The sequence below is a fragment of the Motacilla alba genome, chromosome 4 (genome assembly GCF_015832195.1).
Source record: "Motacilla alba alba isolate MOTALB_02 chromosome 4, Motacilla_alba_V1.0_pri, whole genome shotgun sequence".
Lineage (NCBI taxonomy): Eukaryota > Metazoa > Chordata > Aves > Passeriformes > Motacillidae > Motacilla > Motacilla alba.
Genome location: NC_052019.1, coordinates 3,868,243 through 3,895,308, shown reverse-complemented (window position 1 = coordinate 3,895,308; position 27,066 = coordinate 3,868,243). Strand labels below are relative to the sequence as shown.

General features: G+C 37.7%; 1 protein-coding gene across 5 annotated transcripts in view; it reads right to left on the bottom strand.

The window, feature by feature from the left end:
* The window catches only part of CTNNA2 (catenin alpha 2), a 464,788-nt gene that overhangs the window by 81,134 nt on the left and 356,588 nt on the right, over positions 1-27,066 (bottom strand). For all 5 annotated transcript variants that reach the window (XM_038135460.1, XM_038135463.1, XM_038135459.1 and 2 more), the window contains one exon: positions 18,771-18,923. In XM_038135460.1, coding sequence (XP_037991388.1) covers positions 18,771-18,923 — 153 coding nt within the window. The remainder of the gene's footprint in view (positions 1-18,770; positions 18,924-27,066) is intronic.

The window sequence follows — 27,066 nt, the reverse complement described above, 5'->3', positions numbered from 1 at the left end:
ACAACTGTGGCTCTCTAAGCACATTAAAAAAAAAGAAAAAAAAGAAAAACAAGAGAAAAAAAAAAAAAGGTGTTTACAGACATAACCAAGATCATGCCAACCTGCTATTGCATTTTCCCCCTAATGCATGCATTAAATACATGCCAGGATCACCTTTATATCACCTTTATTTTCTCTATTATCTATAGGCTGTTTTTAATCAAACTCACAATTAATTTTTTATTTTTTTTATTTTTTTTTATTTTTTTACCCAGAACAGTCTGGTGTTTTTTATAACAGAGTTTATCAGCTGTTTACAAAAGAACCTTGGCATTTCCACATTTCAGCTTAAGGAAGGAAGTGAAGAATATATCAGCTAAACAAAACTGAGGGGGATGAGTAAAATAGTTCCAACAGCAATTAGTCAGGGCATTATGTTTGATATTACACACTATTGCAGGAAACACGACCAAGTTTCTAAAATATGCAAGAATTCTCACACAATTTCAAAAGATGTTACTAATATAGGAATTTATCCTGTGTTTTTCCTCCAGATCATTATTGTTATTGAAATAGAAAATATATATATGGCCGAGGGTTGAGATTGATTATAAACATATATGACAAATTCAGGAAAATTCTTTCATAGCAAGAGAATAAAAACAAAGAAATTGTGCCAGACATATGATCTGTATGTGAAATATGTGCCAAAAATATAGCTGTTCAAATATTTTTTTTTCTGTTTGGTGGCTGCAAAGAAAAATAATCACCAAAAAATTCTGTCAGTTTGATATCAAGTAAATTCCTATTGGCCAGATCCAGCCAGCTTTTACAAATATGTTGACTTAAAAGTGTATTTCTTACCAGGAAAACATTCACAGGCGATTTCACACAGCTTCTCTCAAGTCTCAGGTTTTTCCAGAATAATTCAAACCTATATTTTTATACTGTATGCATTTCTGTATTTAACATTCCCAATGTAGATTTGTTTAGAGGTGTCAGGAGATTTTGAGTTCAGTTTTATGGATTCATTCAGCAGCTCCTGAGTTGCTCTCCCTGTTATTTTTAAATAAACCCACTACTTTTACCTGCCAGCTTTACCCTTTATTATCAAAACTATTTTCTTAGTTTTTAGGTTAGCATCTAATATCAACCCAAACATTTAATGAGCTGTCTTATTTTTCAGTGCTCCTTTCACTGAAAATTTCTGCCTATTTTTCATGGAACTGACATTTTGCTGCACCATCCTGCCATTTTTCAGCCCCATAAATTCACATGCTGTAAATGCAGGTATATTTATCAAACCATTATCATCAATTGCCTGAGACCTCCAGCTTCTGTGATATTTTATGAATTTCTGAGGTTTTTCAGGGCACTGACATGACAAAATACATGTCAGTATGTTGTAAAATAGTTGAAAGAGCATAACCAAAAAATGAGGTGGGGGGGAAAAAATCGGATTAAATATCACCTGCTGGTACCCTTATCGTGATCATCCTGCCTGTGCACGTTTCAACAAACAGTTTTCTGGGAAGGAACTTTTCTTTTCAAGGCCAGATTCACAAGAGTCTCCAGGCACAAAGTGATTTCCACAAATGAATAAACACTATCCCTTTAGATTATGCATGTGCTCCCAATAGATCTTCCCTTAAAATGCAACTCACTCCTGTAACAAGGGATGCAAAGGGTTGCTTTAGAAAGAGATGTTATTCTACATCTGCATTGTTAAATAAGAGAATTCCATTGAATTATCCCGGCTCTTGCATGAGCTCTCTGATCCTCCTTTATTCAGAATTACAAATATAGCTACAAGGCCAAAAGGCTTGGATTTAATTCGCTGAGGACCTGCCAAAGCAACCTGGATTTCCTCGATGCCCACCAGACCAAGTAACTGCAGAGCAGGGAAAACATTAGGCAGAAATAGAAACTCTATTGCCTGATCAATCAGAAGGAATTATAACAATCCTGACAGCTTACAAGCACAGATGATAATCTATTGTAAGACTCATATTTGTGGGAGCAGTTTTAAAACCTAAACAAACCAGATCAGAACTACAGCATCAGAGAAGCAGATAAAGATGTTAAAGAAATAATGATAATTTAAGAAAATATAATGAATTGGCAATACAAATCAATGAAAAACTTCACTTAGAACAGTCACGTGTAAAAAAAAAGGAGCAGAAACAGAGAGGCACAAAGAGTTCCCAGGAAGTTTGGGGAAATAGGACATTTTAAATGTTTTACAAAGGTAAGTGCATCCAAGGTAAGGGCTTGGGAGGAAAAAAACCCCTCATATTCTGGTAGGATTTTCGAAACAAAATTTAGAAGATTTGTTTTCATTGTAGGAATAAAATCCTGGAATCACTGTCCAAATTGCTTTTTGACATAGAGTTTGAAATTTTCTAGATTTTACAGATTAGAAATTGGACTGGAATTAGAAATTTGATTACTGAATACTTAGAGAATTTGAATGATTATTTACTTTCTCACACTTCATTTGTCTGACATTCAGCCTATTATAAGCAGGGTTTTAATTGCCCCCTGTTTAGGCTTTTGGTTTGTTTGTTTGCTGTTTTAGTCTTGTTTTTACAGACAGCCTCCTCCACCTTCATAGCAAGTATTCTGCTCTGCTGCTAAGTGCAGGATCTCATATATCCTATGAGAAAAATTTAATTATTTGAAATTTTAATTCTGCCCTGTCTCCAAACACAAGGAAAGGCTCTCTTAGACATCAAGAAGAAAAAATAATAATGATAATTATCATAAGCATGACAGAGTTGCAGAATGAGGCACAAACATGAAATTTAATTTAATCAGAAGAACTTCTTGAAGATGATTATTTATATAACAAAGATGTATTCTTCACTTTGTAATGAAGTTGCTTATGAAATGAGAGTTTCAAGCCACAGTACCACAGTACTCTTCCTTTATTTCTCTCTCCTCCACGCCTTCTATGAATCATCTCAATAAAGACTAAATAAGTCCCTCTTGTAAGATTCAGATTTCCATTTCTTTATGCACACAAATATAGCTGGGCTTTTTTTTATTTTCAAATCTGTATTTCAACAAAAAATGTCATGCTTAGACAAGACATGAAGAAGAGCACACAAGAGCTGGGTTTTATTTCTTATATTGCTGAAGAAAAATTCACACAGGAAGAATGAAAACAAGTATAAAAACCTGTGCAGAAAAAGCTGTAAGGAACAGGATCAGTGAGTAAAAGAAATAGATCTCTGCCTCCCTACTGTAATAACTTCAATTGAAATAATCTGTATTATTTAGTTGCATAAAGTTGTTCTGTCCTTTTTTTGAAAACACTGAAAAAAAATCATGCCATCTAGAACTAGACTTAATAGTGTGCTTACATCTGGCAAAGGAAAATCAGTTTTCCAATGTCTTTGTAATCAGATCGTGGTATCTGCTTCTATCTGTAACTGTGTGTATAACATTTGTAGTTGGTATAATTGAAGAAATCAGAATAAAAGGCCCTTGTACAAAGCACATGATAGCTTCCCAGCAGCCAAAAGGGAAGCAAGCATTCAAATATGTTGCTGTGCTACCTCAGTCAGATTGTTTTTTAAAATACAAGCATTCCATGTATTCTGCTCAATTTTAAAGAATGTGTCAAACATTTTTAAAAATATGATTCTGTGATTCTATATATCCATATATCTATATATCTATATTTCATATTCAAACTCCCAATCAATGTTAGCTGAGTGCATTCACGCTCCCACCCAACAAGTGGGACAGGAGCCAAAAGGATGGAGCCTAAATTTATGTATGAAAAACGAATCTAGGATGTGACTTTTACCATAATAATAATAATCATCATCTCTAAAGACAAGAAACTGTTGAAAAAGTGTAAGAAAATGTTAATGAGACCTTTATCCCTCCCTCAGAAGCCAAGGTGCATAGGGCAAGGGTACTTTTTAACTGCTTTTTAGTAATTCCTACCTTTTACATTTTACTAGCTATATAAACTTCTAGTGTTTATTTTTCTGGAGGGGATTGCATCCCTGAATTTTGCAGTGGAGTATCTGAGTTCCTCCCAAAATTCTCTGTTTGAAAATAAAACCTGGCTGGTTTAAGATTTAGAGCTGGTAGCTAATGCTCTTACAATCAGCCTAAAAAGGAGGGTAAATCCCAAAGAAATGGGGGCATCAAGAGCTGAAAACAACAGAACAGTGAGACCAAAGAGAAAATCTTCTTGAAATGACAGATTGAGATGAAGTGTGCTGACCATTTCTTCAGCACCACTTTCAGGTGCCAGTGTTCCAAGCCCTGTTTGTCCTCAGTCTCTTTCCAATGACAGTGAAAACCACAAGCATGACTTTGGAAACTCATACTAATAAAATCCATGTGCGCTCCTAACAATGTTATTCTCACTACCTCATCTTGTTTGGAAGAAAATCTGTGTTTTCCAGGCATTTCATCCCTCTGGTTTTTACTAAAATCAATGGAAATCTCTTCCAATCCCACAAAAACACTATAAAAACTGTTCTCCTCAGCTATTCCAATTGCAGGGCTGCAGCTGGCACTTGTTAGCTTGGTCTAGAGCATAAGAAGTTCTTGGAAGTTTATTTTATGGTAATAAAATCAGTTTAGCTATTTAAATGCTGAAAGTAGAGGTCAGCCAAGTTGCAGCATGTCCCATCTGTTGTGTTACAGTTACATGCCAAGAGAGCTTTCCACACACACAAGATGGAAACAGGAGCATCTTTGACAGACACTGCAAACTAAAATAAGCTTGGGGAACTCAGGCAGGTTAAGATCAAACTGACCATGGACAGTAGCTCCAGGATGTTATTCTTTTGCTGCAGCTTCAAAGAAAATATCAGGGAAACATATCTTCAGCCTGCATGAGGTGGGAAATGCTGATGCTCCCCTAAGACACACATGCCACTGGTTGTCTCACTTGCAAAGAGACTTGATATGATGGTGTTATTACAAGGGAAGAATTTGATGTAAATGAAGCATTTCAAGCTCTCACCAGGAGGTAATTACATGCACACAACATCCCCTCTGCAAGAAACTGATGGCAGATTTAGAAGTACACCACAGGAAAGAGCAGCATCTTCTGTGGCAAAAGCTTTTGCCACAGACATGACTTTCGTCATTCCAGAGGTTTCACCATATGCAACTCATCATGACCTGTCTGAAAGACATTTTTTTTGCCCCTAATTTTCTAGGATCCACAGAATCACATCCAGAGCTGGAAGTGACCCACAAGGATCATCAAACCCAACCTCTGGCTCAGCACAGACACCCCAACAACCCTACCCTGGGCATCCTTGGAAGTGACATCCAAACACTCCTGGAGCTCTGGCAGCCTCGGGGCTGTGCCCATTCCCTGGGGAGCCTGGGCAGTGCCCAGCACCCTCTGGGGGAGGAACCTTTCCTGATCTCCAACCTAAATCCCCCTGGCCCAGCTCCAGCCATTCTCTGGGGTCCTGTCCCTGTCACAGAGAGCAGAGATAGGAGCTGCAGACCCTGATGAGGTCTGACCCATCTCCTCCAGACACAACAGACCAAGTGATACCAGCTGCTCCTCATCCAGCTTCTCTTCCAGATCCTTCTCCATCTCCACAGCCCTTCCCCTGGATGCTTTCTAACAGCTTTCTATCTTAAGCATCAGAAAGCATCCAAGGGAGAGCTGGAAAGAGGGCAGATACCTACAAAGATACACGAGGGAGAAAGGGAACTTCAGTCAATGCATCCCACATATTTTGCCTGATTCCTCTACTTTGGGATGACAATAAACACCTTCTAAAATTCGATCTCCCTACTGTGCTGCCCCTGAGGGTGCAGACAATAGCCATCTAAAAGGTTAAAGGCAAAAGTTGGGCAAAATAAACTTTGTCTTGTATGTTAGCAAGGTTCTAGCTATTTAAAATTAATCCTGGAAGTCTACTATGTTTACTTTTACTGGCTTAAATATAGTAAAGAGTAGGCTGCATCTAATGGTTTCTAAATGCTCAAAGTTTTTTGCTCACTTGTATCTAGTCTACTATTTTAAGTGATATGCAAATAACAAGTCAACCAAAAGTCAAAAGATATTATGGATACAATCCAGAAATTGGAACAAGGAGTCTGAAAATCTCACTAATCAACCACTGATAGAAATCACAATGATCAGATCCTTTTTCTCCATCTGCCACAGGTTTACTAATAGGATATTGCCTACAAAGTGGAGATCAAATTAATGATTAAATTAAAAAAAATTCTCAGTTAAAAACAAAACAAAACAAAAAACCAAAAAAACCCAAAAAAACCCAAAAGAAAACCAGAAGAAAACACTCCAAACCCCCAAAACTGATGCAAGACAGACAATCTGGTGCTCTTGAGCACTAAAAGCATTTGAGACAAGAAGCACCACCCAAAGAGAACCTGAGCTGTTGTAGTTGTAAGTTCAGGCAAGGCCTGGGTTTAGCCTGGTGGATGGACACTGGCATTGTGCCTGTGAAGATGGAGGAAGATTTATCATTTTATCCCAACCAAGCATCTTGTTTTACACATTCACCCTACAGTGTGCAAAATGCCAAACTCATTTGTGTCAAACATTAAAAAAAAAAAGAAGGAATAAAAATTGCTATTCTGCTTTGAAGATGTTGGAAATAATTCTCCTCTCCAAGAGAAAAGACTTTATGAAGGCAGGTAACAACAAAAAATGGGATTGGACTCAGCAAAAACACTGGGGAAGGATTTTTTGTATTTCTAACTGAGATGCATAAAAATGATGAATCATTCTGATGATTGCTACCAATTTTGGGTATGTTTGGGTAACACCTCATTCGTTTGCAAATCTGGAAATTCCAGAAAATGGGGACAGAAATGCAAGTTCCTCAGCAGAATTCTGAGTTTTATTAGAAATAAAACTAAAATAAAAGATTATTTACGGCCATGATGTCAATGTGAAAGAAGGTAACTTCTGCAGCAAAAGGCGAAGACAGAAAGCTGTAAGGTAAGACCAAGGTAAAACTGCACTTGCACATTTGCTCTCCAGAGCTCCTACTGCTGCCTGGCTTTTTGCCATCTCATTCTCTGTACACATTTCAGATGGGAAAAGTGCTATCAGCGACTTTCAGAAATGAAAATATATGGTGTGACTCAGGAGTGCCTCTCTAATGCAAAAAGGGATGGAGAGGAGAAAAAAAAAAAGATAGATTTTTACCTGGGGTGGAAGGGGAAAATAATGAATACTAGAATATTATAGTACATTTGAAAGATTCATTAACCTCAATTTTTAATTGAGCAGACAGTAAATAAAGGACTGACTGGGAATAATCAGATTAAATTAATGATTTATGGTCTTAAAGCTTTTATCTGTTAGGCTTTTGAAAATCATCTGTCAGGAATGAGTGTAATTAATACTTACATTGATGTAGAACCTTTTGTACAATGCTGCCAGTGATCTGTTCCTCCTATTTATTTATTTACCAGTATCCACTGAAGTGGGCAAAGACTACAGGAATATTGAGATATTTGTGTGCAAGCCGAGGTACAAAATTTCATCTGCTCTTGCTTTCTCTTGCATAGACTGGGAATGTGAAGTGTTGCACCTTCGTATTTGTGTTATTGAAGTGTTTTACTTTCTTTAAACCAGTGGGTGTTAAGGTAACTCAGTGATTAGCTGCAATACCATGCATGATTAGAGGTTTAATGTTACACAATATTGGAAGACCTGTGGTCAGTAGCAGCTATTCCTTCAATTTTTAGAACGTAAACCAACAAAACCACCAAACACTTTTGCTCAAAGGGATGTCCTCTGACACTGTTATTGCCTGAGAGGGGTCCCACAAAGCCTCAGTGATTTTGCTCTCCTGCATAAACTCTACAACTATATAAGCATCCCAACAAGAATAATAATCCTTTTGAGGACTGAGTCAAATAAAGTATCATTATTGCTTCCCCCTCTGCTATTTTAATTTTTTTTTGTTCTACTGTTAATACACACTGCTGAGTGCCTTCATGTTCCTTCTGACATTGCAGCAAGAACAATTCCTGTAACAAAAAAGTATCCATGGCACTGGATGGATACACAAAGAGTGGTTTCAGACCTTATGGCTGCTCTTAGCTGTTTCCTTGGCCATGACAAATCCAAATCTTGATATTTCCAAATCCCCTGAAGCTCTGAACAGTAGAACCTTTTGGGAAGGTTACAGCTGATGTGGTGCACGCTATGCATAGCTACGGTCAAAAACTGTCCTTTCTTCATTACAACTAAAAGAAAAACTGTAGTCCAGTGATTGGTGCCCCAAAGGTAGGAGAATGAAATTACAGACTATGAGGAGACAGCAACACCTCCATTTCTGGCTCTGTGATAAAAGGTTCTCGCTGCAAAGCAGTGACTTGACTCTGTCACCCAGACATAATGACCCCATCATTAGGATGATGGCAGCAGCCTTTCAATTACTCATCCTTCAGAAGCAAGACCTGAATCCTACAAACCTTTTGACTGCAGGAAGTGCAGGTGTTGATAAAATCTGGACTTTTCCTCCCTTCTCTATCTTGTGCTTTTCCAAGCATAATATATTGTAAGGAGATTAAGGCTTACAGACCCACTTTTCCTCAACTTTTGAAGTCTTGGAAGCACTTCAGGATCATAAAACCAGGAGTTTTATACCCTGTGTACTATGAAACTGAAGTTACTGTTGAGATTACACTTTCATGCTAAAATCCTTTTTAAGGCTACTTAAAAGTTCCTTAAGAAGCTGTCCTCAGGCTGAAGTTGCTGCTGCCTGCTCCGAGGCCATAGAAGAAACTTTCTGAGACTTTGAGGAAAATCCACTTAATTGTTTTATTTGATTTTCAGAAGGCCAAGCCTGGAAATAAAGTAGTGAAACCAATGATTTTTTTTCAGGCTAAGCAATGGAGTCAGTCCTCCTTTATTGCCATCAATATTTCATAAAAGATTTTCTAGTGAAGCCTGATCCACACACTTGTTATAATGTTATTCTAGCAGAATAGTGAGGTGATTGGTTATATCTTTGAAAATTTAATTAAGGTTAAAAATAAATTTTCAAACACTTGGGAGATTTGTTATTAGGTTTATGGTATTTTACTCAGTAATATCTAGATATTTTCTGAATGAGCTTGCTGTTCTTTTATTTCGTGAGGCTTTCCAACATGTCTTCTCCGTCATAATTGAGCTCAACTTTTCACCTAAGAGAATTCTGAATAAGAATACTTTCTTTCTGGGTCCATTTCTACATGACATGATGAAATTTCTTCTTGAATCCATGGGCTGTCAATAAGTAAAAAAAAAAAAAAAAAAAAAAAAAATCTAGCCTCATATGTGCTTGACATTCAGCAGCAGCATTACAAGCAGGCATGAATAAATTCACTAAAAATTCACCCTAAAACCTTCTCTTACTGCAGCAGCTCTCCCAGATCACTATTTCTCACAGCCTGCTCTGTGTTCATTCATATCGTCATCCTGATTTCTCCTAAAATTTCCCTCATGCAATTCTGTAGCAAAAGCTTCCAGCGAGAGATGAATATTTTGTCCAAATAACAACTGTCCTGGGGGAAACAAAGACATGGTTTATCTGACTCTACTGCTTATCTTCAGGATCTGCTTTGACAGAAAAATAGTTTAAAGGTGCACAGGCCATTCAAGGCTGAGACTATTGGTGTCAAAACACAGCTACAACAGTTACTGAACCAATCCAAACTGGCAAAAGGTGCTTTTTATTCCTGAAAACACCTGGAATTCTAGGAAAACACACAAAACAAGCAATGTGGGATATACCTATGACTGGTTTACCACAACCATGAGGCTTGTTAGAATCCAGCTAATGGGATAGAGGGGAAAAACCAGGGTAAAATCCACTATGACCCACACATTGCATCAGCTGAAGCAACAGAGACACTCCAGTGCAATTCCAGTGTCTCTTGATACTGGGATTTAGATGCATTTTTTTTCTGGATTAATAAATTAACAAATCAGTTTTATTATTCAGTGGTCTGTATTTGAATATTTGACATATGTATTTTGCTTGCAAAATCTTTTTAAATCAAAACTGCTGTAACTTTTGTTCAAGATTGTGACATTTCTAGATAAAGGATTAATTTCTTCTTCTGCATCAGTTCAAAACTCCATCATTAAACATGCTGCTCTGTGCTCAAATCTTTGACATGTGTTTTCTCTGGATATCTACTCATTTTTGAGCAGGTCTGAATGCTCTCCAATATTTCTGACTCACTATTTCCTTGTAAATGTCTTTTTTTCAGTTTCCTCAGAAGTACTTACAGCTTTTACTGAACTTTCCGACTTTTCATATAGTTCTCCCCCTCCATTTCTGCCCCAATATGGCTCAATTGTTAATGACAAATTCCCTTTCTCCACAGTAATTAGAGCTGTTTGTTTAATTTCCTTTTTGTTGTGACTTTGGAAAAAACAGTGCAGATTCCTGTATTTCATCCTTTCACTGCCCACCATCCCCATGATTTCTCTTACACTTTGTGCCCTAGGACAGGCTGTTTAACGAAGCTCTTACAGTGTAAATGCTCATGTAAAAGCACAGGGCTAATATTTAATGATTGAAATATAACCCTGCTAATACATCACAGAACAAAGGCCAAGATGCTTAACGTTTTACAGAGTAATAAAATGTTAAGGTGTCTTCAGTGGCAAAAATGTATCCAACACACAGGTTTTAGAAGACACATTGAGGTACCCATTTTAAGAAAGCACAAGAAAAAAACATCAGTTCTGGTTAGGGTACAAATAAAACACTGTACCAAAGAGGATATGAGAATAAAAAATAAAGAATGAGGGTAATTAGGTGGGGCTGTATAGAAAACATCCTTTCTGAACATCCAACATGCAAGGTGTTGTACTGCACCATGGTGTACTAAGGTTACAAATTCAAACAACTGCTTTGGAGGAGCTAAATCCTTAATTTATGCAATCAGTTAATTAACAAAAGTACCAAGTACTCTTGATTGTATTATTAACAAGTTATAAATCACAGAAGCTGGGGTGTGATCAGATTGTAAGGGATAGTAGGCATAAATTGATACTAGAGTTTGTAGGAGTCCTGTTATTTTGGGAAAATATGAATCACACAGCACAGAGCATGATCAGACTGAAGTGAGTCCCCTGATCAAAGGGTGTCATTCACTAGAAAAATATTTTTACAATATTACTGATTAAAAAGGGAGTAACTTGGTTTTATCTCTTTTAAAGAGGCCTAAAATAAGCATGGTTAAAAATTAATTATATAAAAAAATCAGGTAACTGGAAAATATTGGGAAATTATTAAAAATAAATTTCCCTGCAGTGAGATAACAAAATATTTCTCATGAAAATAAATAATAGAGAACACATAAAAATGTGAAAGGATTACAGAAAAAAAATGTGAAGAAGTGGCTGCCTTACACTTTTGTTGATAGCAAATCCTCCAGCATTTTTTTCCAATGTGTAAAACCACATGATAAGTCATTTGTTAATAAATGATGACCTCTAGGAAATCAGATAACAGAACCAGCCCAGCACTGGCTTTATGTTTACAGTCCCAAAGCTAAAAATGCTTTCAAGTTGGCATGGGGGATTCTGCAGCAATTTCCCAGTTAGTATTTTTTTCAAATTTAAATTTTAATCTTGTACTCTCCTGAGAAGGAAGAAAACCATCATCATTACCCACAAGTTGCTAACTTCATGTAGCATTTGATTCTTATTTACATTACAGAAATACATGTGAACAAATAAAATTGTCCTTCAACCCTTTTGGTGTTGCTGTGAAAGGTAAGAGTGCAGTAGTCTAAGAAAAAAGGGACACATGAATAGAAAAGGATTACTCAAGAGACTGGTAATAGCCTCACTGCCTCTGATGTGATTGTTTATAGGTAGGAAGAAATTTTGAGAACAGAGCCATATTGCCAAAGTAGCCATGAGATAAGGAAGCTCCTCCCCCTTCCAGCCATCCTGGGTTCCTTAGTTTCACTGGAAATCTGTCAAGGGCAGATGTTGAGGGATCAGCATCTGCTGTAGCCAAGTTCTCCACGTCCAATTGTTTCATTTCTCTCCTATTTCTGTGTCAACAATGCAGTTTACAGATCACAGGCTCTGCAACTGCTCCCTTTCCAAGCCTTGGAGATGGACCTTCACATCCTGAAGGCAGGGCTGGCTTTTGGACAAGAACAGTCTTGACCATGCAGACACTGAGTATTTGCCTCCTTTAATAACCTACCTTCTTCAGGGTAAGGAACACAGGAGGCTCTAAAAGTCACAAAGCAGCAGCTGTTTCTGTGTCTCACCTTTTCTAAGGCACTTTGATTCCATTTCAGCATTAATGGAGACACCAGAAGATGAAGCTGGCATGGATCCCAGTGGAGTACCAATACCCAGGGGTTAAAGTCAGTAAAAAAAAAAAGCAGATGAGGAGTTCACCCATAACACTGCATTACCAGAAAGTTCTATCCTGAAAGAATTGGAGCTCATTTTGCCTCAAAGGAGGACAAACAGACAGAAGATCTGGCTGCAGAAGGGACTCAGGAATTTCACTCAGACAGTCCAAACTTCTCATTGTCTCACTGCAAATAAGTGGACTTGTGGCTTTAGCTATGCCAGTACACTCCTGATATTTACTAGGAATTAGGAACATCTGCTGCACACAAAGGGAAGAAAGGTCTGGGATGGAAATTAAAACTGAGCAGATGAAACACTAGGACACAAAGGTAGCTCACAGCTTTAATTTCAAATAAAATCTCTCAACGTTTTATTAAAGAGCTTGAATTAAACTAATCTATGACCTTCTTAACACTCCTTGATTAGAAGCAAGGATTAACACCTCCTAAACAGTACTTCTTATCCAGCTGAAATGTCAGCTAAAAGAAAAATGCAGAGTAAAAGCTGATCAGTCTGTAAGAGTAAACCCAGGGATGTACACATTTTTCAGGATGCAAGCTGGATGCAGAAGCTATGGCAGAATATTGATACTTTTTCTCCATCATCAGAAGCAAACAGCTAGGTGTGTACTCTGGTGAAGCAGCAGTGTGCACTTAAACAAAAAAAGAATAGAACATGTCAAGTATGTGTGAGAATATCAGCAGGAACAGTCTTTGTTCCTTGAACTGAAGTTGCAGAAATAAATTAGCCTTTTTTTTTTTTTTTTTTTTTTTTTTTTTTTTTTTTTGCTTAGGCTTCTGAGTTCTGCCTGTCTTAAATTAAAATCTGTCAGTTCATGAATTTATACATTATTTACAAAAGCCCAGAGAAAACACTGTCACCTATTCCTTATGAAGGCCACCAGTGCCTCCTGGAAGGAGTTGGAAGTGCTCCATGTGAACTCCCAGCACTGCATCGACCTCAGGTGCATTGCAGAGTTACACAGATGATCTTCATTCCCTAGGAGAAAGTCTAGTTTTGCATTTAATACTGGTTTGGATATTAGTTCTGTTAATGCTGATGTAAATTGAGATTAAATCCACTGTTGACCACCAGAGTAAAATCTTCTTTCACAATTTTGCCCCTTTTCTCTCATTACCAAATGAGCCAAGAAGGGGTCACTGAGCCGGCCCAGCTTCTTGTTTTGTGTGCAGTGCACACTGACAATGGTTTTTTTCTCCCCTTCTGTCTCCAGCATGCAAACCTGTTCCCACATTTATGATGGCAAAGCTAACAATCAGTCAAAACTAGGGAGCTCCAAATAATACAATTCTTAGAAAATAAAAGGTAGGCTGAATTGTGTCTCATAAAGAAGTTCAAACTCTTTTCTTCTTTGTCTTTTTTTGTAAAATTAAAACCAAACACACAAAAACCCCAAGGCTCTCACTGCCCCAAAGTAACCCCACTACCCTCTTCAAAGTGACAATTACATGGAGAAGATTAATAAAGGCTCCTGCAAACTTAATGGACAGAGAGACCATAAACCAAAAACCAGGTTCTGTTAGATTTCATCTGCTACAAATTACCACCCAATCTTATGATATTATTGATGTGCTTTCACTATATCCACTTTAATTCACCATAAAACATTGCCTAACTCACTTCTTCCACTGGCCAGGTGTTCTTACAAGGCAACTTTGATATCTGTCCTGTCTCCAGAAATCTTTTAATTTTGTATGAGGTGAAACTGAGAGATCCATGTGGGCTCCACAAAATTCTTCATAAAAATCAATTAATGCAAAGATAGTAGGGGACGTTTGAAAAATTGATTTTAAGTGCTTTAAATATGGTGCTTTATTAGTTCATACTGAAGAAGAAAACACCCTTTCATTCAGGTTTTGTTGGAAATAAGAATAATGCCACTGAGTTTAACTCTTGTAAATGTTCACTGACCACCAAAATGGTGAAGCATTTCCATAACAGCATTAAAATTCCCCAAAGTGAAACAACTGGTAGAAATCTCTTGGACTTATATCCTTTTTTTGAGAATGATCAAATCCACTACAATTTGAATTCCAACTGGACAGCCTGCTACAATGGCTCTTAAGATTTTACTAGATGCTGAATCTCAGTTACCAAGAAAACCTATTAGATTTGATAATTTAATTTTTCAAGAAACAGTCCAGGGGACCAACAGTTAAACCTAAGAACCTCTAGTAAACAGAACAATGAAAATTAATTAATTAGCCTCATTATAGTTCTTTGATAGATGCATTGAATAAATCTGAGCTGATTCATCAGTCAGGTGCCTTTGTGTGGTAGAGATCAGAATTATCTGTCATTAACCTTATGCTACTAATGAAGGTGCTTGGGTAGAGAAGTCAAATTACTTCCCAAGGTCACATCTGAAGGTGGCATCACAACTCAGGCTTTTACTTTCAGTCATTGGAGATAATTTCTCAAAAAAACATAAAGGGATTCGTGATGTAAAGATCATGACCTGGAAAGGCACCATCATTTCTCTAACCTCAGTTTCAGAAGGCAGAAAAAAAAAAAAAAGAGAGATGACTGTGAAAAAACATTGCAAGGAAAAGAGTTACCCATACAAGCCTGAACTGGTACCATCTAAATTCTGTTTTATTATATTATTATGATTTACCCCCAGAATCTGTCTGACAATTTGATTTATTTTGTATGATTTACATTATAGTTAAGTGACACCTTACTCTGTGTTTCCAACAAAACCCATACACAAATCCAGTTGTCAGTGAACGTCTCGAAAAATAACAATCCATCTTTGTTGTTATTAATGTTATGGTAAGAGGTAAGTAAGGGAAAATATTATATAATGAAAATGGCTTTTGAGAGAAGATTTAAATATTCTGCAATATGGACTATAAAAGAAACTTAACCTCCTTAAGGCTCCAGCTGACAAAATATATTTTTTAAAATGTATTGGCTATGCAGAGAAAATTCTGCCATTTGTATTCAACAAATATCAAGAAGTGCAATTTTTTTTTCCCTCAGGATGGAAAAATGCAGGTTTCACATAAAGAAATATTAAAACATGTATTATTTTTTTCCTGACCTTTTGACAGGCTGTCTATTGGGCTTGGTAGGACATCCAAAAAATTCAGATTTGGATTTCAAAATTAATGATTAATACTACAGATTTTCACAGTATTGAACTGGCAGTGCCAGATTCATCTACCATGAGCAAGTGCAACTCCACGCACTTCAGCAGAGCTGTGTTTGCATATCTTAGCAAGCAGTTCTGGCCCCGTGCCTGGGAAAGCATCTTACATTTCATAGTCACTTGATTATGGCTCATCTTTAAACCACACTTTACTATTTGCAAGATACTTGACCCACAAAACCAGAGAAGTCCATCTGCTAAGATTCCATTGTGCATCAGTGAGTAAAAACGACAAAACCATTTGAAGTGCAGAATCCAGTATAAAAGAGATATAAATATATTCCAAATACGTATTTGCTTCTGCAGACTGATGAACTTGAAATTTGGGGTTAAAACTTTCACTTGCACTAGAAATTAGTTTCTTCAAGATGCTTTTTACCTGAACAGAAATAGTTCTTAATATGAAAAGGGCAAGATCCACCTGAAAGAACCCATCCTTGGAAAAAAGTAAGAATGCACCCACAAGTACCAGCTGTCACAGACATATAGGATTCAATTAAGAATCTGCTTCTAATAGTCTGGAACAACCTACATGGAATAAAAAATATTAGGTATTAGCCCTGGGACATCTATTGAAATCAACATTGTTGGGTTTTGGTGGGGTACAAGCTAACCACCATGTCAAAAATCATTAACCAACCTCCAATTTGGTCTAAAATACAAATATAATATAATGCTGGGCTTGTAAATAATTGAATAAATAATTGAAACTGTGCATTTTGTTTTGGTTTCATAGAATCACAGAATGCCCTGAGTTGGAAGGGACTTTAAAGCCCATCCAGTGCCACCCCCTGCCATGGGCAGGGACAGCTTTCACTATCCCAGATTGTTCCAAGCCCCATCTAACCTGGCCTTGGACACTTCTAGGGATGAGGCAGCTTTTCTGGGGGCATCAGGGTCTCACCATATTCACAGTAAAAAATTTCCTCCTAAGAATAAACCTAAATTCTCTCTCTGACAGTTTAACAGCGTTACAGTTCTTTCTTTTTCCCATTAAAGTTGTGGGTTTTTCTGGCAGGGAGTTTTTGGTAATTTTTTTTTTTTTTAAACTACACACCTAAAAGGTATTTTTCCTCCTTTTATGCCATTACCTCTTATGATATTTTTAAAATATCTACTTGGCTATTTTTAACTTTTTTAATAATGCTATTAGACCTGCCATTGCAACACTATTCTGCAAATCTGTGGAGGATGTGAGTGCTATAACACTAACCCCACATATGTTCACTGCATATAAGCCTCCAACTCCACTGCCACTATAATAACTATGAACAAACATTGTGGAGGGGTTTTCCATTTGTTTGGGGTTTATTTTCCCTCTCTTTATACACCTACCAGCTATTTCCTCTTTCATTGCCACAGCTCCAGTCACAAGGAGGCAGCAATAAATCTTTGCATGTACACAGGGGCTGGGAGGGAGGGTTGCTGACAACCCTGTGATCCTCTTGCAGACTCCAGCAATAAACCTTACTGGATTCAGCATGGTACGGAAATTTCAGACCACCAAGACCTTCCTTTAGGCATGTACAAGTTAAGCACTATAGCAAACACCTGATTTCCAGAGCAGAATGAGCTACCTTGACTCCCTGTTTGGTACATGGCAAGAATGAGATGCTCCAGAACATGTGAAAACACACTCCCACTGTAAAACCACATCCAGACACTTATTTTATATGGGAAATATCCAGATTTAGTCGATATTAACCAAGAAACCCTTACTCTTTGCCTCAGCTCAGGCTCTACAGAATTAAGAGTCCTGTTTTAACACAAGACATTCAGAGGTATGATTCAGTACCTGTCAGATCAGTAGTTCCCTAATTGCATTTCCCTTTGCTAAATAGCATATTGTGTGACAAGCAAATATGTTGCAAAGGGGCTACAAAGCCTTCAAAACATTGCTAGTACAGAAAAATGCCACACAATGTTATGGAGGAAATCACTGAGTTCTATTTGTCTTTAAAAACACAAGCACTTCTGTATTAGAGGGCAAGCCAAGATGAAAATTATCATAATTTATTAGATGTCCATTCTATGAGTATCCAAGGTTTCAATCATTACATTTTATATTCCTCATGGTAGAATAAAACTATTTCAATATCACCCCAGAACACTTGTAATTATCACTGGTTGACTTTACAGAGTGTCTCTTCAGAAAGAGAAGGTACTATAAATATGTATATTTATATATGAACTACAGAACATTCAAGACCATATATGTCCTTAAGGCTATGCCTTCTCTGTAGGTCCTTTGCCCTTTTTCAGCTCAGACTGACAAATAATTAAGTCTAGAGCAGTCCTTGGCCAGGACCAGATTGGGAAGCACTGATTTGGCTTTTTACTTAATAGACATTCAGCTCAATTGTACTGTTAGTGGAGCCTAACTGAAATTTAATTCTTGCTGCTCATGCCTTTTGCCAAACTCCTACAAACACCATTTCTAACATGCTCAATTGCTTTCATGAACTACTAAAACACAGCACGTTCCTCTGCCCATCAGCCAAACATTTCCGGGACCATCACCAGCATAAAGTTGACCAAAACTCCTGAAACAACACCTCTAACATTTCACCCAGTCTGTAATTTTTCCTGCCTCTCCTGGAGGTGCCAGATGGAAATCTGGCTGTGTCAATAAGTCACTTACTGTCGGAACCCAGGACATTCCTCTGACTGTTCAGGATGGCTCGAGCCTCTGGAAGGGGGCTCCGAGACCCTGGCATGAAGCCAAAGGCACCTGTGACTTTGATTTTAACCCATGGAACAAGTTATAAGCTTTGTATGAAGAATTACAAGTCAGGAAAGTTTAATTAGAATAATAGTAGTTGTCACAGGGTGAAAAGTAGAATTTTGGGATTTTTAGAATAGAGGTTTGGGGTCCCAAGATGGAGGAATTTGGGCGTGCCCTGTCCTTCTTCTTTCTCCTTCCTCACCTCCATGTTCTGGGTGATGGTGGCACTTTTGGATTGGTTTAGAGTAGAGACAGACTGTCTAACATAGGTGATAGGTATTGGAACGTAATTGTAAATATAGTACACGTAGTTTTTAGTATAAAAAGACAACATCAGCCCAGGGGCGGGCAGTGTGCCTCAGGCTGACCTGCTGAACAGACCTCAGCAGGTCAGAGAAAGAATGTATTAGATAAGAGAAAATAAACAACCTTGACAACCAGAACAGAGGAATCCTGACTCCAACTGCCGGGCTGGGAAAAGAGACTTTCTAACACATCTCAGGGTAACCTCGACCACAGAAACTCCCAGAACTTACCTCCACTAACTTGTTGGCGTGTTCACGGAAGACCTGAGCGTATTCCTTCACTTCTTTCTCGTTGCCGCTTTTGGCGGCCTCGATGAGAACCAGCAGTGGGACGTTGGTCTCCAGGAACGAATCTGAGATGTGATCCATCACTGCCTTCCGGAGCTGTGACAAAGGACAGCAGAGCAGTAAATAAAGGACATTTATCAGCACACCTTCCCACTGTTCATATTGAAGAACTGCTGTGTTGTATCTCGCAGCATGATGTGGGAATTTGGATTTTTTGCTTTCTTTTTTTCAATATTTCCCGCAAGCAAAATTAAAAACTTGAGGGCCTAGGCTCTGCAAAGCCCTCCTGGCATTTGTGCTGACATACACCTAATCCTACTGGCCTGAATGGATCTGTACAGAATGATGGTGATAACTCATGTAAGACATAGAAAATTGATGAGAATTGAAAGCTCCACACTACTTGAAAAAACAGTTCAGCTCACTAAAAAGCCAAATATGGATTAAGGAGCTTAACTCCAAGCAACCATTAAAAAATATTAGCCTGAATATTTCTAAGCCTGCTCTAATTCCTCCAGTGAATAGTATTCCATGCAATAATTAATATTTTGTGTAGCAGATGCCTTGTGCTTTGTATTCCCATATGAATAGCTCCAAGAAGTATAAACAGAAAACCTTTTTAGCATTTTCCAGGCAGATTAGAAAACATATTCCTATTTATTCTAAAGGAAGAAAAAAACACCTCACAAGTTACTAAAGATTTTAACACCTGTTAGTCCATATAAACATCTATTTGAAACAATATTACTGTAAGAATGATGTCACTAACCTCTTTTCCACTTTGCCAATGACCACTAATTAATGTCAAACTTCACTAAAATTTGAAAGACAGCCAGAAAGATGACTGAAATCTTAAATAATTCTTCTTGGAAGCTTAATTGCTCTGCAGGATTGTGGATCAGAAACATCTTGATTATGTTTTCTCCAGCTTTTGGGTTGTTAAGAATGAAAAACTGTGGACTCAAACAGAAGCTAGGAGCTATTCAGCCTGGAGCCTTGGGTACCTATTAGTCTCCTTAAATCATGCATTTTTACTTAGATGAAGCATCCAGAGAGGTAATTTTCTCTATTCTGCAGCCCAGACAAGAAAGCTTTAGCTACACAAGGTGCCATCAAAACACCCAATCACACTGAAAACTGGCCTATTGTCAGACATTGCAAATACACAATCCAAGATGCATTTGCTGTTTGATGACAGCAATTCTCAGCTCTATTTGAATAAGGAGAAAGCTAACTTTGAATATTTTCCTTCATTCTCTGAGTGGTGCAGTAAAAACAAGCAAAGCAAAATAGCATATATGTGCTTGTAGGAGGTATTCATTTTATTTCCATCACAACTGAAGCAGTCAACATATTAAGCAGTTCTCAATTCTCCTTAAAAATTAATTCTACTCAGATTCAACCTGGAAAGTTTTGTTTTTTTCACTTTCAAAATGATTAAAGGCACTCAGAATAGCTAACTCAGTAACACATACAAACAGGGGGAGGAAAGAAGACAAAAAGAAGAAAAGAATCATCTATCAGAGACCTGCCAACAGTTTGGAAGCTGGGGTGTGTTTGCTACCACCTATTACATTTCCATCTTGTACTCTATTTTTTTCTCCCATCAATCTGCTGCTCTCCACTTGCTGACTCTTATTTTATTCTTACATTAAAAGCTCTTTCACGCCATGCTTTGGGTCTATTTGCACAGCATCTCACACAATGGGACCCCAATCCATGAATAGTTTTCATCGGTACCATCTCAATATAAATAACAATATTGTTCCAAATACATCAAAACATTGCAAGAAAAAGAAGAAAAGATGTTCTAAGGTGCTCAGTGTCAGAGAATAGTGCAGCAGCACAGCACCCTGCATTCTGTGGTTGATAGGTTTTCAGTCAGTATTTATAAAAAAAAAAATAACTTAAGAATTCAGACACATGGTGGGATTCTTGGGGTTGCTCTGTGCAGGACAACCAGAAGTTGGACTCTATAATCCTTGTGGGTCCTTTCCAACTCAGGACATTCTGTGATTCTCTATTAAATCAGTAGTTTCACCTATAGCCATCATTAAGGGAGAAATACTGCCAGAGAAGGTGCATCATAAATTTGCATAATTCTCCTCTGCAGACATTCATTTCCCAGGGCCTGCTGGCAAACTCCAGATCAGATGCCTGATTTGTGTACCCATAGTTAGACTTTGATGCCCATTGTATCAAAAAAGGCCAAATGGTAGCATTTCCAAAGGAACACACCAAGCTTTTAAAAATCCCCTGTGGCTTCCAGGTCATTCTCAGCGAAAGATCCTTTAAAAAATTCCACTTGCTCAAGTTGAGTATGTGCCAGTGAAAACCTACTGTCCACTGCACTAAAAACCTTACTTCAAATGCTAAATGAGCACCAACACTTTCCTGTTTGCATCCTGCCATAAGGAGGGATCAGTTCCAAAGGCTTGTATTTATTGAATGAACAAGCAATTCAATTTTTAATCCAAGGTAATGTGGCGGTATGGATCAGGTTATAACAATATGCCCCCTGGAATTGTAACAGCAGTCTCAGGATGTTCAGTAAGCAGCTTATTTTCATCACTGTTAAATATCTTCAGCCTACAACCACACACCAGAAATCAATAAAAAGGACAGCAAGAGCATCAGCTAACCAGCAATTTGGGGTTTACCATAGTAAATATACAGTAGAGCTCTTTCTGAATCAAAATGAATGAATAAAATGGATATCTCGTTTCTAATGGTAACTGTGCGTTGTACTCTGAGTTCATAACTGTAGCAGCTGAAAAAAAAGAACCTGAATTCTGACTGTCACAGGTTTAATAAATACAAAATTAATACATTCTATTTTTCTTCTGCTGTGTTAATCATGGATGTCAGTAGAATATTTCTGGCCCCTCTTGTAAACAGGCACTACAATTTCTTTAGGAATTTGTTATCTGAGTTTTAGGACGTCCTTGCATTGAAGTTGAAAGGTAGAGTTAACTGGTTTTATATATGGAGGAGACCACAAATTTTGCCATCCTTCACCACAAGCTGTAAAGAATGACTTGACAAAATCATTTGTTAAATGTGACAGCAGTATGAAGGCAAGACATTCATCCTAGAGCTCAAATGGATACATGACAAGGTAATATTAATGGCACAAGAAGAGACATTTAAAAGTACTGGCTCACCATTACCAGTCTATTTGATCCAATTAGGGCTATTCATCAAGGTAAATAACTACTGAAAAAGCAATCTTGTGTGTTCCTGTGCATACTGCAACAAAGTCCAGTCTAAGTGATGGCTTGTGTGCCCAGAGATTTCAGTTTCATCCAGGTAGTGTCAGTTCAGAAGGGAATGGGAGAAGGCTGTGACTTGAATCTGAAAGCAGCAAAAGCCTGTCATGTTTTATTCCAAAACCAGCAGCAGGGCTTTGCTCACGCACCTGTATTAACAAATGCCTTTGCAATGCCTTAATTTATGCTGAGTTCTGATGTAAATATTATGACACACGCTATTACTCGTAAGACAACGCTTTAGGGTTTTTTCCCCCCACAGGATTTTTAATTTAGTGATGAATTTAAAGCACAGATTCCACCACATGAAACTTCATTTATTAGAGGAGGAAACACGCTATATTAAGGTCTTGCTTAATTAAGTTTGTCAGAGGGAAAACTTTATTAATGTACATAAAACTAACAGATTAATAAATTTGCCACACCAACAAAAAATATAGAAGGTAAACATCAAGACCTGCAAATATTTTTGAAAGCATGAATGGTGCACAGGCAGATTTTTTGCCTTTCCAGTTCAGTCAATTTCATCAGTTTATGTTGCAGAGTCAAGTTGCTGTTTTTGATAGCATCATGCTCTCCTGTTCTAAGCACCATTTAGGGCTGTTTTATCATTGTCAGTTCACAGCCATAATTGAGCTCAAAGAGGTTAAATGCCCACCAAAACGATGTTTTCCATGGCTATATAACAATTTTAGATCCAAAATGTCTCAGTGCTACTTACAGTCTAGTAGAGAATTAAATGTCTAATCCTGCCACTGGAAGGTAAAGCCACAGCAGGAGATTAATGACTCCAACAGATTGTTAAACTTTATAAAGGCTGGCAGTGCAGAGCTGCCTGTAACAAAAGTTTACCAAGGAGCACCTTATTCACCATTTTCCATTTAACGGGCGCTGCAACCAGCTCCAGTTTGCACCTGCAGAGAGCTCCCAAACAGGCATTAATTCAATTGAAAGGGATGAAAATAAAGCCTTCTCCACTGCAGTTAAGGTGTGTCACCTCCAATATGCTGTGAAATTGAGTTCTGGAGAATAAGGCAGTGACCATTAGAAGCTGTTGCAGCTCGGTGCTAAAGAGAAAGTCTCAGTCAATTCTGCAGACTGTGTCACGTAGGATGTGACCAAAGAATTGTAACTTGGGGGATGGGAACAGCAACACCACCAGTTATGTCTTGGCAGATTAAACAGCAAAAAGACTAATATTTAGAACACATATCACACTTGGATACTCAAACTACAGATCTGTGGAATAGATTTTAAAAGTAAGATTTGAGCCAAAGATAAATCAGGAAGAAATGCTGTTACAAAGAGAGGTAATTCTTACTAGAATCATGAAATGGCCTGGATCTTAGAGATCATCCAGTTCCAGCCTCTCTGCTATGGGCAGGGACACCTTCCACTATCCCAGGTTGCTCCAAGCCCTGTCCAGCCTGGCCTTGGGCACTTCCAGGGATCCAGGGGCAGCCACAGCTTCTCTGGGCACCCTGTGCCAGGGCCTCAGCACCCTCACAATTTCTTCCTAAAATCTAATCTAAACCTGCTCTCTTTTAGTTTGAACTTTTTAATATACTTCTCATGTGTGAGCTTTCATCTCTCTATGGAGAAGCAGCCATAATCAGGAAAAGATTTGGGGTGAATTTTCTAATAGAAAGCAAGCTGAAGTGACAATTTTTGACCAAAAATTTGGAAGAGTATAAGAAACACACACAAAGAACATTCCTCCTAGTATAGGCCACTACAAAGGATTCCTCAAAATGGTTCATGGCCCAAAGCATGGAATAGCCCAGCTACAAAGTGCTAAGGTACTTAATCCCCATTGATTTTAATTTGTTTGTTTGTTGGGTGTTTTTTGAGGGCCGAAGGTGGGTGGTTTATCAATTTTTATGACAGAAAAATTTTATACTGCCTTTTCAAAAATTTTTTTTTTCAGTGACAGCAAGCCTCAGGCTTCCCAGCAATATTAATGCAGTTACATAAAAGCAGAGAAAAAATTATATGTTTGGGGGAATGAGAACCACAAATCCCCCAAACATGTGAAGATTATCAGGGTATGAACTCTGTCTTTCATGTCTGGATAGAACAATAAAGACCCAACTCTGATGGTAATGCTGGGATTCTATTAAATATTTATTATCTCTAAAAATAAAGAATTATACAGGGGATTAAAAGGTACAGGACAGTACAGAGATTCCCATCAAAAATGTGGGAAAACCAGAAATACAGGTAGGAACTGAGCAGACAGTGAAGAGCATTAGGGAAGTCAAAATAACCCAGAAGTGAAAAGACAGTGATTAACTTTTGCATTCCGTATGACCTGAGAGGGTAGAATTGGGATAAAGTGAATGTGGGAGGATGAAATTGCAGAACAGGAAATTGCATGTAGGAACAAAGAAGGGAAAAAAAACAAACATATAGGTTATCCCAGCAGAGAAAAAAAAAAAAGAGATATGACTTTGAAAAATAACCTTGTGAAAATTTAAGAAGACTGAAAAGTATCAAAAAATGTCACCAAAACTGCAATCCTAAATGGTTTGATGTAAAAGAGGTGGAGACAAAGAAGAGGGTAATGAGGAAGAATAGAGATAATTGATTAAAAATGCAAAGATTAAACTAAGAACCACAATCTATTGTGTAGCTTCATTTACCATCTCAGGCCCTGCTGAAATGATACTTAAATGAAGTAGAGCTTTGGAGCTTTATGGTTTTTAAAATCAAATACAGTAAATAAATAAATAAATAAAAAACAAATGGGGGAAAAGCTGGTTTGGGGAGATTGAAAGGAAATTTTCTACAAAAACTATTAATGAAGTTATCCTCACTGTGAGCAGTCAGATCAAATAAGCCTTACAGGTTTAATACAATAAATGTCACACGTGTCACTTTTGCAGTCCCACCTAACCCAGCTGCATGAACAGCCTGGCACAGTAAATATTATCTTCAGCTTCTCCAAGACCTAGAGACTGAGCCCAGTGGAAGCTGATGACAGCTCTTGGGTAGACCTGTCTGTTGAAGTGCCAGACAATGGCTGAAACAAGATTAAAAATTGATTGTGTGCTGCAAAAATGGATTTTTCATCATCCTGTCTAAGAGTCACTCAAAGTCACCAGTGAATCCTGCCCCATGGACAGAGATGATTGATATCTGATACTATCAATTATCACCCATGCCTTTCAAAAAGCCCTTACAGCAGTGAAATCAGTCTGGGTTTTGTTTTTAGTTTGTTTTTTTGTCTTTTTTTCCCATTTCTCTTATACTTTGTTTTCTTCTTTGCAGTAATTTTTACACAGTAAAAATTGCAAACAAACCTTTTGTATCTGGTTGCTTAATTACAAGTAGAACACAACATTAAAGATATTTCATAACACTTAGAAATAGAGTTAGTGAACAAAATTAATGTCAATTAAGAAACAAATGTAATGTTGAAATCCCATTTGGCAATTAAACTCTATGTACCTTGCCACTGCTCATAAAGCCATTAGGAAGATGAAATTAGAGAAGTCTTTGGGAAAGGATTATGTTTTCCTCCACGTTTATAGTGCTCCCTACCTCATGCTACTGCACCGACATTTGAAGCTATTGTTATGAATCCAAACTTCTCTAAGTGCCTTTAGCTGATGTGACTACAGGTCATTCTCGAGATGACACTACAGAACAGTGAAAGCTTCTTTATGTAGAACTAATATCAACAGAAGTCTCTTGAAATACATTTCTGGTGGGTTTTTTTTTCTCTTTTTTTTTTTTTTGATTAGTTTGTGGGTATTTTTATTTATAATGTAGCAACATTACACACTTCCATTGAGCTTCTCCCACATTTACAGTGTTTTTTATTAAAAAGATTTTTAAGAACTCCATACGTATTCCTCTGCAGTGATTGGAGAGGTAGGCATCTCCTAAACACAAAGATTTGTTGAAATATCTGAGGTTTCGCGAGGGCTCAGTGTTTAAGGAATAATACACAAACTATGTGCAGTAATCTCTTCCAAGGCAATAGAGCTGTCAGAGTTTTGCCTCCTAATTCTTCTCAAGGCACTTGGTAAGGCCAACCCTCTGCTCACTTAAAGTCACTTCAGTTAAAAAAATAAAAAAAAAAGATAAAATCAAGTCCCTATTTCAAAAAGCAAAAGCAGCCATGGTTACTACACTGAGGCTTTTGCCAGAAAAGAAAATCCATCGTGAATATTATGTTGCAGCTCAAAATTTCCTTTGTTTGATGAAACTGTTACAGACTGCAGCCTTACCCAAAACTACCTGATATGGGCATAGTTTCCTGAAATATGGCACCATATGTGCATCAGTAAACATTATGTGTAGAGTAAATTAAACCAAGCCTTATAATTAGGCAGTAAGGAAATTACTGCAGACCTGCAAGAGTAAATCAGCAGTATTAAAGCACTCTCCATTTCCTCTGGAGCACTTCAGAGCACCATAAAAACCTCAATGTCACAGTGATAAACACCTAGAAGTGCATTTTGAGGGAGACAAAAACATGTGCATTCAAAGAAGTTAAAATCAAAATTCTTATTGATTGTAATTCAAATAACAGTACAATTTTCCTAATTCCTTAGATCAGATGTTTGAAAATTTTACTAAAAGTCCTTTCCTGAAGTAAATACACCAGTTATTCTACCAAATGGGAGCAGACAAAAAGTGGAAGTATTGATCAGCATGCCAGAGGCTCACAGGTCTTTCAGACCATGCTGGTGACATTCAGAATGTCCCTAACTTTGGGCCATAAATTCAGTGGAAGCTGGAAGAGCAGAGGACTTCATCAAGTGGGGCATTGCTACCTCTCCTTTCTAAGCCAGCATCACACCAGAGTCCAGCCTAACACCTTTGTACCTAGAAAACAACTACAAATCTAGAAAAGAACTACACACAGTGCAGTGCACCCCTATTAAATGAACACAAGGCATAAACATGTAGCCCTGGCACAGAAATAAATCTGTATTAGCATTTGATAGACTGCTTTTGGG